This window comes from Lethenteron reissneri, chromosome 24, assembly GCF_015708825.2.
Source record: "Lethenteron reissneri isolate LAM-NWPU_2019-01 chromosome 24, ASM1570882v1, whole genome shotgun sequence".
In the NCBI taxonomy this organism is placed as follows: domain Eukaryota; kingdom Metazoa; phylum Chordata; class Hyperoartia; order Petromyzontiformes; family Petromyzontidae; genus Lethenteron; species Lethenteron reissneri.
Genome location: NC_083802.1, coordinates 11660439 through 11677670, shown reverse-complemented (window position 1 = coordinate 11677670; position 17232 = coordinate 11660439). Strand labels below are relative to the sequence as shown.

General features: G+C 43.6%; 1 protein-coding gene across 1 annotated transcript in view; it reads left to right on the top strand.

Moving 5' to 3' along the window:
- The window catches only part of LOC133346593 (ADAMTS-like protein 1), a 100848-nt gene that overhangs the window by 17979 nt on the left and 65637 nt on the right, over positions 1–17232 (top strand). The window contains 4 exon segments of the mRNA XM_061558261.1: positions 11799–11920; positions 13969–14014; positions 14666–14782; positions 14784–14906. Coding sequence (XP_061414245.1) covers positions 11799–11920; positions 13969–14014; positions 14666–14782; positions 14784–14906 — 408 coding nt within the window.

Below are 17232 nucleotides of genomic sequence, written 5' to 3'. Positions count from 1 at the left end.
TCGCACATGATGTTTCCAATCAATGATGTGTTTCATATACAGTGCTACTTAGTTCATGACAATAATAGTGCATTCAGAACGCTGCGTGACTAGAAAACAAGCCATATTTTACAAACAAATAAACTATTTTACAAATATAAAATAACCACCTTTATTTTGTGCTAACAAAACAAGAAAAGAACAGGGAAAATGCATAATCTGCATCCAGAAACTCGTACGCAGCAGAATATGAACTGTTCAGCTTCTACGTCAAAGGTGGCAAAATGATGACAGCCCCATGAGCAGTGCTGCGTTTGGGCCTCTCTGAGCTGCAGGTCTCGTGGTGTCACGCAAAGCCGATTGCTGAAAGGCATTTGTACTGACGAATGATTGACACAGCTTTGATTGAGTTGGAAATCCGCTGAGAAATTTGGATACGTGAATTACGATGGGCACATTTTTTTTTACACATTTTGAAAAGGCAGCTGGCTCCCCATGCATCGTTTCGGCAGACGTTGACAGTTTTACCTTAGCAGAATGATCTGTTTACTTCGTTGTGCACAACAGTATGCATTGCTGTGTATTTGTCTATCTTGCTGACGCATGTGCCAAAGATGAAAAAAACTGGTTTTTCCCGTGTTCTTTAATGCTTTTACACTACACGTCAAACATTATGTTGACAGTTTCCAAACTGGCGGGGGTGCGGGGGGTTAACTGATCTACAAGGCAGCAATTTTGAATGTGTAAATACACACACAGTGTATTAATGCGTCAATAAGACGCGCTTCGTTTAATGGGAACACAAATTAGGACGTGCCGAGAAAATCCGCAGTGTTCTTTGCAATGCTGACCATCTGTGGCGAAAGAGCTTCATAGCTCATCAGATTTCCCCGGGAAAAATCAAGATTCTGATTCTGAAGTCGCTCGTTCGGTTGTCCAAACCAGTTCTAAAAAGGGTCTATGCTCTCGTCCAAAGTGGGCCACTTATTTGTGATCTGTTTTTCTTGGCCGTAATGAGCCGCGTGTGTGTGCATGTGCATGTGCGGCCTTGGAATGTGAAGAAAGAGAGGATACATTTTTGTCTGGGCGTGCCGCAGTTTATTTTTATTGTTGGGCTCCTAAGGTTGTATAAATGATAGGATGGTGACTTGATTAGATAAGGGCCACATGTCACGCACTACAAAAATACCAGTGGGGATGCTGAGTGACGCTGTTTTTCGCGTAAAAATAAGTCTGCCTTTGGAAGCAGTTTGCACACACTGTTTATACATTGCTCTCAGCTCGCATGCTGGTCGTAATTTGCTGTACTGTTGGATTTCGTTTTTTTTAATTCATTACTTTCAGAGTTTTGCCCAAGCTAAAAACAGTCTTCGAAGATCAGAGACGCTGAGCAGATGTTTAATCTATTGCGCAAATCCATTCCGAACATGCGAAGTTATCGTGTAACGTCGAATTATTTTTCGCTTCACATAAAAACATGGCGTGCGCATGCAGCTTTCATTTTCAGCCGAGTGTGACGCATGTTTAAGCAGTACTTTCTGTGGTATCCTTTACAAGCTCAAAGCTGAACAACCTACAGAGGCTTTAGAATCTGATTCAGACACGCGGGCTGACCCCCTCCACCTTCTCGCGTCGCTGACCCCTCGAGCTTGGGTGAAAAAATTTCAGACCTTTCCACAAAGAGATTCAATCGCACGAATTAAACAATGGCCTTCATGCAACCTGCACTTCTGGCCGGGTCGCGTGAAAAGAAACACCTTAAGTGGAATGTTCCCTTGGCTTGTTGCTTAAAGCTGTGTCGCTGAACGGTGTTTTATGCGACCTGTCACGGGGCATCTCTCGGCATTGCTACTTGTAACGCTCGATGCAACGTGAGAATTGGTGTGCCCTGCCAAGGGAGATGTGCAGCTCTGCAATGTCTCGCTCACACCACTGCTGGCAGGAGGGCCTCCACTAGAGGAAGCTCTAGAGAGCCGCCTATCAGAGATCTGTTGGTCTACCCCATCACGCTGGTCAGATGTCTTGAAAGACGTTAGAGTACCCACACTTCCCCCCCACCCCCCCACCAAACGTGACCTGCCGATCTACTAAATGTGGTGTACTTTAACACGTAGGTCTTCAAATTTCGATTTAAAGCTTTCGTGACTGCAGGGATTCATCTTCTTGGTTCTTTCGGTAAAGTCACGTAGAAGGGAAATAATACAATTATGAAAATTAAACATAGTAAAATAATTCTCACGACGTTTCGGCCACAACGCAAGCAGCCGTCCTCAGGTGAAGACCAGGTCTGTCGGAGAGACAGCGTTGTGGCCGAAACGTCGTGAGAATTATTTTATTATGTTTTATTTTTATTATTTTATTATTTCCCTTCTACGTGACTTTACCGAAAGAACCAAGAAGACGTAGGCCTTCGTGACCAATATAATCCATAATAGAGGTTTTTGGGTTATATCGTGTAAATATATAAATGTGTCGTTAAAACCCGCCATCACCCGACAACATTTGTAAATGTCGTGGCTTGGCTTTCCAACACACCGGTGTGCTGTACTCGTGACGAATTGGCACGTTCTGTTTACGTGACAACCCTTACTAGTTGGCTGTGTTGGGTGGTGGTGGGTTTAACGACACATTTATATATTTACGCGATCTAACCCAAAAACCTCTATTATGTGCTGTACTTGTTTATACTGCTGCATTGAACAGAATGTGGGGGGGGGGGGGGGGTGATTTTAGAAACTTGCACTATTGCTTCAGTTTCCATGCCAGGAAACCAAACTGGCGACCCTCTGGATCGCAATTCCAATGTGCTGTCCCATTACTCCATTGCATCATCCCCATTGTTACTGCACAAAAGAAACAAGATGCAAACAAATAAGGATATACAGTAAAACCTTGGATTGCGAGTAACTTGGTCTGCGAGTGTTTTGCAAGACGAGCAATTTTTTTAAGTAAATATTAATTTGATAAACGAGCGAGGTCTTGCAATACGAGTAGTACGTGTATACGCTTTGTCTGCCGAGCGTCACGTGATCCCAACCGATATACGAGTGCTTTGATATACGAGTGCTTTGGATTACAAACACGTTTCCGGAACGAATTATGCTCGCAATCCAACGTTTTACTGTATATACATATAATGCTTAATTTATCATAGAATTAAACTTTGAAATTATCTGGCCAGTTGGCACGTGTGGTAAAATGAGTTCAAATCCTGGTGGAAGCCTATCTTGCAGGAAGTCTTGTGGAGAGGCTATTGCTTACCCACTTACTGTAAGATTTAGGAATGACCACCACTGGGCCCAAGCCCACCGACAGAGATGTTACAACAAGGAGACGCGTTGCCTTTGTGTGCCTCACCAATACAATGTGCTATTTTATAAATTTTCAACAGAAAATATACGTGACATATCAGACTATCAGAATCAGAATATTCATTTATACGGGAGGAATCTTTTGGTCTTTCGGTGGAATATTATTAGCTATGACGATTTTTTTTACCCCCGACACTAAGAAGCCCCTTCGTGTACGGGGTGGGGGCTGGAGGGGTCCAGAGCCCCCCCCCCCCCCGCCTTGCTGAAAGATCAAGCCCCCCATTCTAAATTCTTATCGAGTCACGTTTTTTTTATCTTTTACATTTACCATAACCAAGTTAACGGTTTTACAAAGTGTAAACAAAGATATAAAAAACACAACATTAAAAACATAACGTAGCATTCATTGCTTCAATTTTATTTCTGGCATTAACAGAAACAAACGTGGCAAGCCAGACAGAGCGATCTAGCCAATTTGTAAAGATGTGGGCGAAAGTACTCCACTAATGCATTCTTCATCATGGTCTTTAATGAATTATTTTATTTTATAGATAAGTAAATGAAGTAATATACACTGGCACTCCATATAAACGTAATTTGTGGACAATCTTCCTATTATACAGGCCTCTGCAAACTTTACAGTTTAAGAATACTATGGGTGAAGGTGAAGGTGCAGCCCTGCAATTACCAGCTCATGCCTCTGCTGGAGGAAGGGTCTCCATTCGGGGCAGCTCCAGAGAGCCCCTCTAATAGAGGATTTCGGCCTACTCTTCCACGGGAGGGAATACACACACACTCCACCCCACCACACAACGACCTGCCGCCCATCGACTCATTGTTGGTGTCCTTGTTTATACCGATACAGTGTTATGTGCACATATACTACAGTACACGGCGAAATGTCGCATTGCACAGATTTCGCTGGAATCCTCTTAGCTAAGCGCAGGATTACGACTCTGGCAAGCATACAAGGAAGGAACTGTTTTTAATTTTCTGTAATTTTAGTGCAGTAATTGCCAAGCAATTTTATAATTTGGGCCACAACACTTCACAAAACGGCCTTATTTTTTATTTTTAAATGATGCCACAGGGTCTTTAACGTCTACTTTTGCCGTACAAGGCACACTTTCATAATGCATTGCAGCAGCACTGGCCAGAGGTGAGATGTGAACTGTTGAGACACAAAGTTATTCAACCGCCACCTACATACAGTGCACACTGTGTGTATGTCTTCATACATGCTGCTGCGGTGCACACACATGCCGGGATTTACACTCGCCGTGCATTATGCGCACTCTGAAGTGCAACGCACGGCCCTTTGTCAAATCCAATGCTGGACGAATGCCTTCCAACAGCGTGATGGTCATGGGGTTAAAAAAAAAATCATAATTCACTTTGTTGGTCAGTGCAGCTTGGTAAAAGAGTTGTCCCACCCATCGGTTCAAATGTTATTCACCGCTAATGTTAGCTGTGGTCGGTAATCAAACTTGGGTCGCTGGGTCGATAACGCATTGAGCTACATACTTAGGCACACTGCTCCTTGCACAAAGTGCACGATGCTATTGCGTTGTCGTGTCTGCTACGGGAGAGAGATGCAATGTCTTTTAACGTTAAATTCATGTTATTGCTGTTGCATTTTATCTTCCACGGCGTGTCCCCCCCCTCCTGTATGTGTGTTATGTGAGCACTTTGAGCCTCAGGGATTTGCTCTGAATTGTATGAATTCTAGGAACAGCCAAAAAAAAAGGAAAATACATTTCTTTGTACAGATAAAGTCGACATTGGTCTTATCAAATAAGTACCGCTGCAGGCATCTTGTAAATGCACTGAATTCAATTGCAACAAATGGAAGTGTTCTTTTGTGGCCTTTAATTCTGAAAAGTGGATATATATATGCTGCAGGCAAATGATTGGATAAAATATTTCAGAATGTTGTTACTTAAGTATTTTTACATGTTGTCTATTTTACATGTATAGGTGTATATATATAAAGAACTTTGCATACCCAGGCAAAAAAAACAGGCCAATGACATTACCACGTGTGTTACTAAATTTGGGTTTTCCACCTTTTAGGAACAAAAATGCTGGGACATATCAGGGGAATAAGAACATCTCACAACACTGCGGGAGGCAAGACGTTCGTGTAGGTGCATTGTCTTGAGTGGTGTGTAATTACGTAATCGACAAAAACCGGGAATTTTAATGTGCCGGGAAGACTTACAGATTTCCCAGGACACAGCAGCAGCAGCAGCTTACCTCAGCAAGAGGATATCCTGGGATAAAACAGGAGAGGTTGCAAGCCTCGTACTAAAACGTGTGCAACGTGAAACCGAATCGGTTTCTTTGAGGAGTCTGTGGACTGCAAGTTTAGCGATCTGACTTTATAACTGAACACCTTAGAGTGAGACTAATGCAGTAAATTTAATTTTTAATGACATTGCAGATATAGAAAATGTGTGTGGGGGGGGGGCAGCCTTAATGTCCGTACAGCACCCCCCCCCCCCCTTGGTTTTGCCGGTTCATTATTTTTTGTCAAGTTTGTCTATTTTCCAGATCGCATACTGCCGATGTTTTTGGTATGTGGGGACGGCAGGGCTGCGCAGTTGTAACACTCAAAGCAAGAAGGGCCTGGGTTCGACTCCCAACTCGGGTGTATATTTCTGTGTTTCGCACGGGTTTCCTTTGGGTTCTCCAGTTTCCTCCCATAGCTAAACATCCAAATGCTGCAAAAGTTACCGACATATTTACTCTATTGGGATTACCCATAGTCACACGGCAGCTTCCTCTGAACACTTGGCAGGACCCTCCTGAAAAAAAGTGTTGAGTCTCAGTGAGGCTTTCCTGGGTAAAACAAGTGTAATAATACTCAAAAGAAAAATATTTGATCAAGTTAACATTTAATTTCAAACCAACGTAACAATTGTAATGCCGGTTTATTTCTTACATCTTTCAAAAATAAAGGACTTTTAAAGTCCGTTATTTTTCCAGGAAAGCTTCACTGAGTCTCAATATTTTGTCAAGATGGTCCTGTTTTGAGATGTTTGGCCAGTTTATATTCTATTGCGTGCTTTCCTCATCCTTTTAGTCACCTTTAAACTATAAATTTTGTAAGTGAATACTACAGTCCATTTCTTGCACAATTCTACGTTACACTATTTAGTGTGGTCACATGCATGCTTATGTAAAGCATCAACATTATCCGTCATGGTCATTCCACGGCTGGATGATGGCCGTGTAAGGTTAATCCTACTACTATTATCAGCTGCCCGTCGAAATGATGATGGCGGTCTCAGATGCTTGTAGTTAATGGATGTGTTATCCTTTATTTTTATAAATGTTTTAACTATGCTCTTTGTGATCCAGGAGCATTCGTGGATAAACTAGGCAAATCCCTTGTTTTGATTTGGGATGGCCAAGAACTAACAAACTGTACGAGGAAATCACCCACTCGACATTCGAGTGGATGGGAATGTGCTTATGCAACGTAAGCTATGCGGGTGGAGTGGAAGGTTGCTCAAAAGTATTCCCTCGTTATTCACGCAACTCTTTATCCGCGATTTTGTCCATCCACAAATTGCGCCTGGAACTCTACCCGACTGCATCAAGAGAGAGAGAGAGAAGAAAGAAATGAAGTGATGAGATAAAGCGATGAGATAATGTGATGAAAGATAAAGTGATGAGAGATCAAGTGATGAGATAAAGGGATGTGAGAGAATGTGATGCACGAGAGTGATGGGATAAAGTGAAGAGAGATAATGTGATGAGATACAGTGATGAGAGAGAAAGTGATGAGATTTATTATTTACGTATTTATGTAAGGCAAATCATTAAAAAGATGGGGTTTTCTTAGGCCAATATCATTATTCGTGAAATATGATATTCACGAACATCTCCGAGATGTATGCCTCGTGAATAAGAAGGTAATACCATGCAGCTAACTCACGAGCAAACATGAATTTCCCCCAGCTTGCTGTATCTAGAAAAATACTGTTATTAGGCCTGTACAATGTTAAGGTCACTGACTTCAGACTGACACCTAAATTGATACCACGTTTTGTTTGTCGTGGAAAACTAAGGGATGTGAGTTACTGGCTTGGTAGGTATGGAATAGGTAAAAAAAAGACATGATTTTACCCTTCTTGTGGCAATTTTAACTACTGTAGAATTCTTCTTGGTTCTTTCGGTAAAGTCACGTAGAAGGGAAATCATAAAATAATAAAAATAAAACATAATAAAATAATTCTCACGACGTTTCGGCCACAACGCAAGCAGCCGTCTTCAGGTGAAGAACAGGTCTGTCGGAAAGACAGCGTCTGAAAGCTTGCGTTGTGGCCGAAACGTCGTGAGAATTATTTTATTATGTTTTATTTTTATTATTTTATTATTTCCCTTCTACGTGACTTTACCAAAAGAACCAAGAAGATGAATCCCTGCAGTCACGAAAGCTTTAAATCGATACTGTAGAATTTTTTTAAAATATAGTTATTTCTGTCGGCGCTGTACGATCATCCCCAAAACTCAAGGAAGCATGTGGCGTTAACATTTTAAACGTTGTATGTTTTTCTCTCATGTAGTACATGCTTATCTTAAGAATACAATTAATGTACTCTGTTGAGAATATTTACCATTGTAGAAATGCGTGTGTTTCTCTCTCACATATGGTATCGGTGTTTGAAAAAAATATATATAAAATGTGAATTCCACGAAGTATTTTTCCATCCAATTATGGAAAGTAGCTTCAACCTGTTCTTGATTTTCTTTTCTTCCATTTTCTTCCATCTGGCTGCCACTCGTGGAAATTGATTTCCCTTTTTGTCTTATCTTAAAAAAAAACTCCAAGTCCATGTGATCTTGGTTTGATGTTACTTAAAAAAAAATGAAGTGAGTTAGAAAAGTGGAATCTTTCACACATGGCTAGCAACTCTGCCAAATATTTCTGGCACTGAATCATTGCGGTAGAGCTGCCATAAGTGTACAAAAAACACATATTGTACCTAAAATATGGTTCTTTTATGTGATGTAATACCATTGCCAGCTATCAATGCCAGTTTTCTCTGCTCGAGAATTATGGAGCAGAGCGCATTGGAGTCGCAGTCACGACCAAAATCGGTTGCAAATATCTAAAGCGGTTAAATTTCGATTTAAAGCTTTCGTGACTGCAGGGATTCATATTGTTGGTTTTTTTGGTAAAGTCACGTAGAAGGGAAAAAATAAAATAATAAAAATCAAAACATAATAGAATAAAATTCTCACGATGTTTCGGCCACAACGCAAGCAGCCGTCCACAGGTGAAGAAACAGAGCTGTCGGAAAGACAACATTAGGAAAGACAACATTAGGACGCTGTCTTTCCTAATAGGACGCTGTCTTTCCGACGGCTCTGTTTCTTCACCTGAGGACGGCTGCTTGCGTTGTGGCCGAAACGTCGTGAAAATTATTTTATTATGTTTTATTTTTATTATTGTATTATTTCCCTTCCACGTGACTTTACCGAAAGAACCAACAATATCTAAAGCGGTGTTTTTTTTGTGGGCCTCCCCAAATGAGCACTTGGTTGTGATGGGCATTGGGGAAAAAACGGCGGCCGGGCGTGGTGCTGGGCGCAATACCCCACCGTGTAACCATGCCGGTCGTCTTCATCGGCGCTGGCTCACGGTACTTGCCAAATCGACTGCATGGGTACACGGCGGTGAGGGCGGGATATTTGTCTTTAGACGCCACATTGCCAGAGAATGTGGGGGCGAAATATTTAATGGCCTTGTTCACATACGCTCTAATTGTGAGCAAACGGAGTCTTTGCCAGGCGGTGTTGTCTCCATAGGGAACGCGGAGCATTTTGCGCATGAATGGTGTCAAGTCGACAGTGCTCCTCTTTCCTCTCCACCGCCCCCCCCCGGCGCAAACCCTCTCAATGAAAGCATCGCATGCATGATCAAGTAATTCCTCTTTCAATGCAGGAAATCGGCTAACGATTACATTTTGTTGGTTTGAAAACTGGCACTTATTACATTTATTCTATCAACATGTAGTTCATGTTTTACTCCAGAACTGGTTTGAACATTCTCCACCAATCCTTTTTTTTTTACAAATTAGATAAAACAATATACTGCGTTAAACATGAACTTCAAATGTGGGTTTAACGTGGAAAGGCTGCGGTGTACTCGTGTTTGAACAAGGAGTAGACTTTTTTTTAAAATCCGCGAGTTGTGTTTGGCTTGAGTAGACCCACATAGCGACGATGGCACTGGATCTTGAGATTCCCTGACAGTTAAATAACTTGGTTTAGGGTTCGTTTGTGAAAGATGTATTTTGTTGACGCTCTCCAATGCCTGCCGCTTCGCTCCGTGTGCTGCTGGGAGCATCATCGGGATTCACAATTAAGTTCCTGAAGAAGCTTCCATCACGCGGAGAGTGAAACGTTAGACATCAATAACCCGAAAACAATAAAGTCACATCACCTTGCTCTTTAGATAATCGTATAAAACTATTTAAACTCGCGGAGCGTTATGGTAGTTGGGGAAAACACGTCAAGTTGTTATGTTTGTTATAAACATTGTTATAAACGTAACATTGTAATCATTGTCATGTTTGTTACAATCCAAAGATATGTATTTCAAATGCAGTCTTGGCGCATTGCTGATAAAAAAAAGATTTTCAACGGAAAAGGTTGTTTCTGAAATATCTTTTTACATCCATAACGAATGCAGTTTACTCTTGCATTCCAAGAATATGAACATTAATCTTGCCCTGAAGTGCTCACTGAAATTAAATCTAAACACCTTCGTGTGTAATATATCTTGGATGTAGATCAGGGAAGGCATGTCTTGCTGTTTGCTCTCGTCTGGTTCTCCTGATTAGCATACAGTAACCCTAACGATTAAGCCGCTTATGGATTCCCACAATCGCTCCTTTTTATAATGAGATCAGTTTTACAGTTACGCAACAGGTAAAAAATGTGCTTTCGCTTAAAAGCTTCCACTTGAAGGTTTATGTGCAAATATTTTTAGACGTATATATAGAAAACATAGGCAAATAAAACCAATTTGTTCAGCTTTAGATATATTCATCTCTATTCATGATTATAATTATGAACAGAAAAGGGGTTTAGTTAATGAAATACGATTTGACTGAATTTCAAGATTGTGTGCACGCAATTTGCATTCTAACTGGTAAACTGGCTCATGAGCTTGCATTTATGTGATGCTTCAATTTGAAATGAGCATCATTGTTTGGTTACTTGACAATGAAACAATAAATTAATTGTTTTTATCCGTTTTTTATACCCCAACAACAATGGCTCTTACGAGTTTCTGTGGATTATAAGACACTTCAGAAAATCAGATGCATCGCAAACCTGTTACCCACTGTAAATAAAGTTATGCAAAGCTAGCCACACGAGGCACACCTAATGGAGAGTAAGATTGCACCACAAACTGTTACTCTAAAACTATATGGGCGTGGGGAGTCTTGTAGATTCCGATAAAACTATGGGGGGTGGATGGGAGGGAGGAAATGTCTTAAAGATTCTGAAAAATACGGTAATGGAGAAAATGGTGCACGTTACAAAAAACAAATATCACGGAATGAATGTCTAAAATTAAATTTCTCTCGCATTATTTTTTGACCTGACAGTGTTGTTGCAAGGTAGGAAAAAAATGGTCTACAGGTCGAGGTTTTGACGATGTGACTGCCTTTCCGAGAAAACGTTGGCTGCTTTCCAAATTGCGTTAGCCACGAGAAATATCGTTTATCCGTAACCGCGGTGCACATTTACGCACGTGACAAATTTTTGGCACAAGAGAATCCCCTGACGCGGGTCAAGTCTGGTTTCCTCTCCAGGGTCCTTGTTCACAATGTATGACCCATTTGATCCTGACACCACCGGAATGTTGCAGCCACCCTTACACGTGAGGGTGATCACGCTGTTTTCAACGATAAAAAAAACGGTAACGGTGCCGCCCTGCAATTCCTTGCTCGTGCAGCTGCCTCGCGGAAGAACCTCCACGAGGGGAGGCTGCCCTTCGGAGGGTGTCATTTTGGCTTTACTCTTCCACATGGGCCAGGCCTCTCAGACGAGGTGGGTGTACCCACACTTTACCCCACCGTCGGTTGATGGGTGGGCAGAGGCAGAGGGGTGTAAGAAACCTGCACATTTATATCAACTGCCGTGCCAGGAGTTCAAACTGCCATATCTGGGTTATGAGTCCAGTGTGCTAAGCATTGCACCAAATGCTGAATCAGTTAGCTAATCAATTTAACTCTGCTCGCCCGACTCCCTCAGCTCAATTATCGATGATAAATTATTTCTGAATAAATGAAGTAATATCATATTTTGGCTCGATATGCCAATACCGTGCAGGTGTCAAAAACGACGGTGCGTAACGTGTGGGCGCGGTGTTGTTGATGTTTATTGGTGTGAATGTAAACGTGTACGGAAAAGAGAAACATAAATATTTCAATAACCCCATCTCTCTCTTTCCTCTTTATTTTCCTTCGTGACTTTTGGCAGATCCACCCCACGTCGTCAGAAGAGCGCAATTCTGCTTGGGATGCGTGGGGAGCGTGGAGCGAGTGCTCCCGCACCTGTGGTGGAGGAGCCTCGTATTCTCTGCGGCGCTGCCTCGATAAAGGGTGAGACTCTGGCCAACACCGCTCTCTCTTCACAAGGGGACACGCACGCACGCAAGCACACGTGAGGGGACACTCACGTACGGGTGGACACGCACGCACGCACACACAAAGTCGACACTTGCACTGCAAGATGCGACCGTGTCCGTCCGTTGCTCGCCTTGCTACATTGGTTTCCGGTTGCTGAACGGACGCAGCGTTACAAGGTCGCACTCATTACACACAAAGTGCTTGCCACAAATGAACCACAATACCACGCTGATCTCATCAAGGAGCATAAACCATCACGCAAACTCCAGGCGTCCTCACAGTGGCTTTTGGCGAGCGATTTAACAAAGACGGTCACTGCATCGCGCGCTTTCAGTTGCGCTTGTGCGGCCATGTGGAATGCTCTTCCTTCCTATATTAGGAAGTCACTGGAGCTGTGCAATTCTGAATCTAAATTTAAAACGAATTTCCCCAGAACTGCTCGTTGCGTTTCGTTTGTTGTCCTTCCCACGCACCTCTGATGAGCACAGTTGGCTGCATGTGGTGCGAAAGAAGTTCAGCATAGATACATACATAGAGACACGCGTAAAAGTGGACGTGCACAGACAAGCGTAAATGCACAGACAAGCGGATACACATATTTAATGCAGTGCGAGCACATATGCCGTGACTTTTTTTTGTTTGTCTTGCAGACAGATGCGAATATATATTCGGTCCGAACTCATACACAGCCATGTTTCCATCTTCCTTATCCCCACACATGTAATGTTATATCACATGGAAGTCCCTGCCCTCTCGTTGTTGCTTCAATAAATGCAATTCGTTAGCACGTGTAGTTCATCAATTAATTACAACTATTAAATTATTATTTATCCATTGTTCCGTAAAAAAAATGCGAATCTACAGGTTTCGTAATCGTGGTGTGTGCGATAGAGCATCTAGTGCTGCATGCGAATGCTACTATTAAGATTACTTTGTTCGAGATAATGCAGCGGGGTCAGTACCTTTACAGGCATTGCATGTATGGACTCTGGGGTCAATGCACACTGCCTGTAGTCACACGAAACGATGTCTTACAATATTTACGATTCACTTGTAAACATTACAAGGCTCCAGCAGCCAAACTTAGGTAACTTCATCGAAAATTCCCAAGAGGTAGCGGGAGAAATTATGCAACCTGGCTCGACTCGCTACTTTGTTAAATCACGCTTGCTGCGCTCATCTTGTCGATATTCTGTTATGAAACCCAAATTTTTGTTCACGGTAGTTGTTGCCACTGCAGCTTTTTTTTTTCCTTCGGGAGTCTAGCATACAGTGCATACGTTATTTTATCTCTATGATTTGCTGCGTTGGAACGATAAAAATCACACGAGGACATTTTTTTTTTAACCAGCACATACTGGTATTACATAACTTTAAACACAACACGAATGTTGAATGAACCGAACATGCTCTTAAGTCAGTTACAGAGCGCGTGTGCACATTAGCTACATTTTCTGCACATTAGTTGTTGCATTCCTGCACCGATATTTGGCATAGCGGGCTTAATAATGTGTCACGCAACGTGCGTGCAAGCAGGGTAAGGTTTGACGTCCATCGATATGAAAAGCTGTCACTTAAGTGATAAGCCCAAGAATGCAAGCTGGTCTCAGGGAACATTCTATTGCAGTTCCTCCTGATGTTTTTTTTTCCTCTCTCGAAAACTGTACATTTCAGACTTAAGAATTTCTCACCAGGCACACATACCACGGGAGAGGCTCGTTTTATTGTGAGAACTTCACGCTTCCGATGCCAGGGACTCTTTTGTACAAGTAAACACGAAGCAACGTTACGAAGCGCACGAAGGAGGGGTGTTTTGTCAGAGGCTATCACAATTAAGTGTCCTTCGATCGCGCAAAGCAGGAATGTGCACTCCAGAGCGAGGCTGATGAAGATGTCAAAAGTCGCATGCCCATACCTTCATTTGGTGTCCGAGACGCAGTTGCATTTGTCATTATTCTTATTCCACGCTTTCCACGGTTTTACAGTTTCATAAATTTTTTTCATCTTTCACCGCATTGCAGAAATTGCGAAGGACGGAATATAAGATACAAGTCGTGCAGCAACAACGTGAGTTTTCAAGAACGTGGATGTGTTTCGGATTTGCGTAAGGTGTGGGGACATTACGTCTCGATGTTGTCCGCTCACGCCTCAAATGGTGCCCTTTCAAGCTCTGCTTTGTGGCACCGTTCGATTGCAGCAGAACTGTCGTGGCTGTACAGATGTGGGACAGGGTTTGGCATGGAGAGGCTAATCGGGTAGTGGCTGCAATTAGGCCTTTAAAGGTACAATGTTGGGCAGAATACAATGATTTATATTTTAATATTACATGGGGTGGCAGAGTGCTCAAATCACAATCAAAAGGTCAGCATTTAAAATCCTGCTCGAGGGTTGACTGAGTCAATCACCTCTCCAGGATCAACAAAGGAGTATGACCCTTTGATAAGTCACCGGTCACTGTTGCACAAATGGAAAATTAAAAACCCTCCAGTGTGCGAATGCGGTCATCCAGAATAGACGACGCAATGCCCCGATCCACAAGCACGAAGGAGACATCACGGCGATACCACTCCGCTGCTCCCCACGTCTGGCTTGACCGCCCGAATGCCAAAATTGTTAGCCGTTGCTCTGCGTCCACATCGGCCGCGCCAAAGAAGAAACCGGAGAGGTGTTCACGTTTTGCCGTGCGGGGGGTGGGCGCGCGCAAAAATCCCCTCCCAGGATTGCCCCGCGGAATCCGGGGACTTCCGTGCCCAGCAGTGCTCGGCTCACAACGACGTGCGCTACCAGGGCCGCTCCCACGAGTGGGTGGCCGCCGGCGGCGACCCCGGGCGGCCAGTGCGCCCTGACGTGTGCCGCGCGGGGCTCGCCCCTGCTGGTCGTGGAGCTGGCGCCCAAGGTGCTCGACGGCACCCGGTGCCGCCCCGGCTCGCTCGACATGTGCATCAGCGGGGTGTGCCAGGTGAGGGAGTGTCTCCTGGCGCGCTCACGCACGCTTCCTGCCTTTGCCGGGTTTGCCCGTCCCGCTTTGTTTGCCGGATCGTCGTGCGCTCCGTGTGAGTCTGCAGCATTCTTTGTGCGGTTGTCCTCTGCCGCCGCGTTGGCTTTTGGCGGTTGTTGCCGTACGGTTCCGCGGTGAGTTTTTTTTTATCTCTTCGGGCACGATGGTGTCCGACATTGCGCTCCACATGCGGGGAGCTTCTTCAGTATCTTCAGCTCACCGACACGGGGAGTGAAACAGCGGAAGGCGACGTGCGGAGGTTGGCAACATCATCGGCGGCGTCAGCCGTCATCACGCTCGTCCGCGCCTCAGAACGAGGTTTCCTGCTTTCAAGAGGCAGGATATGAAAGCAGCTGCCATTGTTAAAGGAGTCCGAGTAATCGACCACAAAAAAGTAGTCAATTATGTTGACTTAATAAATCAGCATAATTAACTCATTGTCCAAGCTCTATTTCATACAATAGTGCATTAAATATTACCCTGTCTATTTTTAAGTCAACAGAATAGCCCAATAACTCATGTTGAAATGTCACATTCTCATCAGCATTCTGCGTTTCAGTGCGTAATCCTCACATGGATTGTACGTGTGAATTTATTATCGCATAAACATGCGTACGCGTGCCTCACTGCTGTCATCGTAGAACACAGACACGTTTTCCCCATCTCATTCGACATATAAAATCTTAATGTATTCTATTCTTTGCTGGTAATCCACGTTACATAGGATGGCACATTCCCAAGAACAAAATACACGGTCCACTCTTCATATTCCTCAAGAGGATTTTATCTTTCGTAAGGAATTGCGGTTGATCTACGAGAGTTTAGTTGGCTGGAATTCACATGTGCGGATTTGGGTGGCTGGCGTTAAAAGAGGGTGTACCAACCTCGAGATATTTCAAAAGAATATTGTGCAATGTGGTGGGATTATTCAGAATCAAAAGAGCTCTTTGCCAGCAAAATGAACTTATGCTCCCCAAGTGGGCGGCTTCCACCCACACCCCGCTGGGTGCTATTGCAGGTACTGTATATATATATCCTTCGGTGAGGCAGATATGTGATTGTTGGAAGAGAATACCGTATTGCATATCCCAGACCCCAACGTGTAAATGTTTTCTTTGCCCCAGGGCATTAATGTACGCGCACATTGCACGCGCTTGTTATATCTTTATCAGAATTGTAAACAGCGTTGAGAAAATAGTTTCCCACTGAAGTGTTTTCCTCTGAGGGATGTTGTTCTAAGCCTGCGATGGCGTGTCCTCAAATTGCGCTCGCGATCGCGGTGCCGTTTTTCGAATTGTATCGCTTTGGTTGAAATGGACCTTCAAAATAAATGAAATCTGTGGCAGCTCCACGCGGCATGTAATTCCACGAGACGTTGACAAATCATTTTGGCCACTTCAGAAATGTGATGTTCAATAAACGGAATTGGAGGTGACCGCCAGGGCAGTTGCAGCAGCGGGGACGCATTCCGTCTGCTCCATGCACGACTTGTACAGTAACCTCACGTGCATAAACACTTTTTGGGTCAGAGAAAGAGCCCTAATGCCTCTTGCACGGACAGACGGAGAGAGAGAGAGAGACAGCCGCCTGAGTATTAAAACTGCCCAACCCCCACGTCATTCAGAGAGAAAGAAAACACACCACCTTAAAAGCGTGTAGTACATTTGTCCCCAGAATGCTCCCCCGGCAGTCTATCGTCTGGCGTCTACTGTCTGATGGGGGGGGCGGGGGAGGTGAAATGAGGTTAAAAAAACGCCATGTTCAGGTCGAAGACTCTGGAATGCTCCAGGCCACAGGCGGATGCCACAAAATGACGATCCTCATGTCTGTGGCTGTGAAATTAAGTCCCTAAAGATTATTGCGTGATATCACAAAGCTCCAGAGAGACCTTACATCAGTGGGGGGAGGGTTTCTTTCTGGAAGAGTTAGTACAGTGGTAGTTTTTTTTGCTTTTTTTTAGACAGCGGGCTGAATTAAAATATAGAAATCTTACACTGTGACAAGATGGTACTGGATTATAAGAAAACAGAATGTGCCACCAGCTCCCCGTCCAAATCTGTGTCTTGTTAAGGCATGTCTTCGTGCGCATTCTGATGGTAATCGCTGTCGACAAGATGTAGACCATTTTGAGTTTTAAGCACTGCCTGCAATATGTAGGAATGTCTACTTTACTTAACTATAATAATTCGCAATAATCAATCCACTTCTGGATAAAGGTCTCCCCAAGCTATTCCCATCTGTCGTGGGTCCTGCAATGCAGAAAGCCATCTCTCACCAATTCCATCAC